This window comes from Antrostomus carolinensis, unplaced genomic scaffold, assembly GCF_000700745.2.
Source record: "Antrostomus carolinensis isolate BGI_N321 unplaced genomic scaffold, ASM70074v2 scaffold48106, whole genome shotgun sequence".
Lineage (NCBI taxonomy): Eukaryota > Metazoa > Chordata > Aves > Caprimulgiformes > Caprimulgidae > Antrostomus > Antrostomus carolinensis.
In genome coordinates, this window is record NW_010324859.1 from 1 (window position 1) to 603 (window position 603).

A 603-nucleotide genomic window follows, 5' to 3' on the forward strand; every position below is an offset into this window, starting at 1 on the left:
CCCCTCTCCTCACCTTCCCAAAGGTCCACGGTCTGGAAGATGTCGGTGGCGGCGATGCCGTAACGCTCGGCCGCTTGCAGGAACTGTGAGATCTGCTCCATCTGCTTGAAGGCCATAGAAGACGCTTGGATCTTGGCCACCGGTGCTTGACCTCGTGGGTGGAGGCTGTTGATGAGCCGGCACAACACCTGACCGGGAGAGAACCGGGGTGAGAGGGGGGGTTAGAGGTGATACAGCAGCCCCCCCAACCCTGGTTAGCCCCGTGGCTAATCACGGTGGCATCCTTCAGCCACTAAAACAACCCTGGTTAGCCCCGTGGCTACTCACGGTGCCATCCTTCAGCCACTGTTGGAAGCCGTCCCTGCCGGGTGCTGGCTGGGTGACATCCCCACCGCACTGTGCCAGGATCCACCTCACCAGGATTTGCTCCAGTTCGGGGTCGTATTGACGGTCGATTTTCTGCTGCACCTCCCGGCTGAGCCCGTACGACGGTCCCCGGTTTGCCATGCTGGCGGCAACGGGGTCTGTAAGGATTGGACCCCCTGTGTCAGGGGTTCTGGTGCCACCACCAAGATGGACATGATCCCATACCCACAGTGGTAT

The 603-nt window shown here is 60.9% G+C and overlaps 1 protein-coding gene across 1 annotated transcript; it reads right to left on the minus strand.

Moving 5' to 3' along the window:
• Positions 1–11: 11 nt before the first annotated feature.
• On the minus strand, positions 12–513 carry LOC104518093 (transgelin-2; the record flags this gene model as incomplete). The annotated part of the gene is made up of 2 exons (XM_010171045.1): positions 328–513; positions 12–188 (listed from the first exon to the last, which is right to left on the minus strand). Coding segments are annotated over exons 1-2 (357 nt in total), but the record flags the coding sequence as incomplete, so codon positions are not given.
• Positions 514–603: the final 90 nt, after the last annotated feature.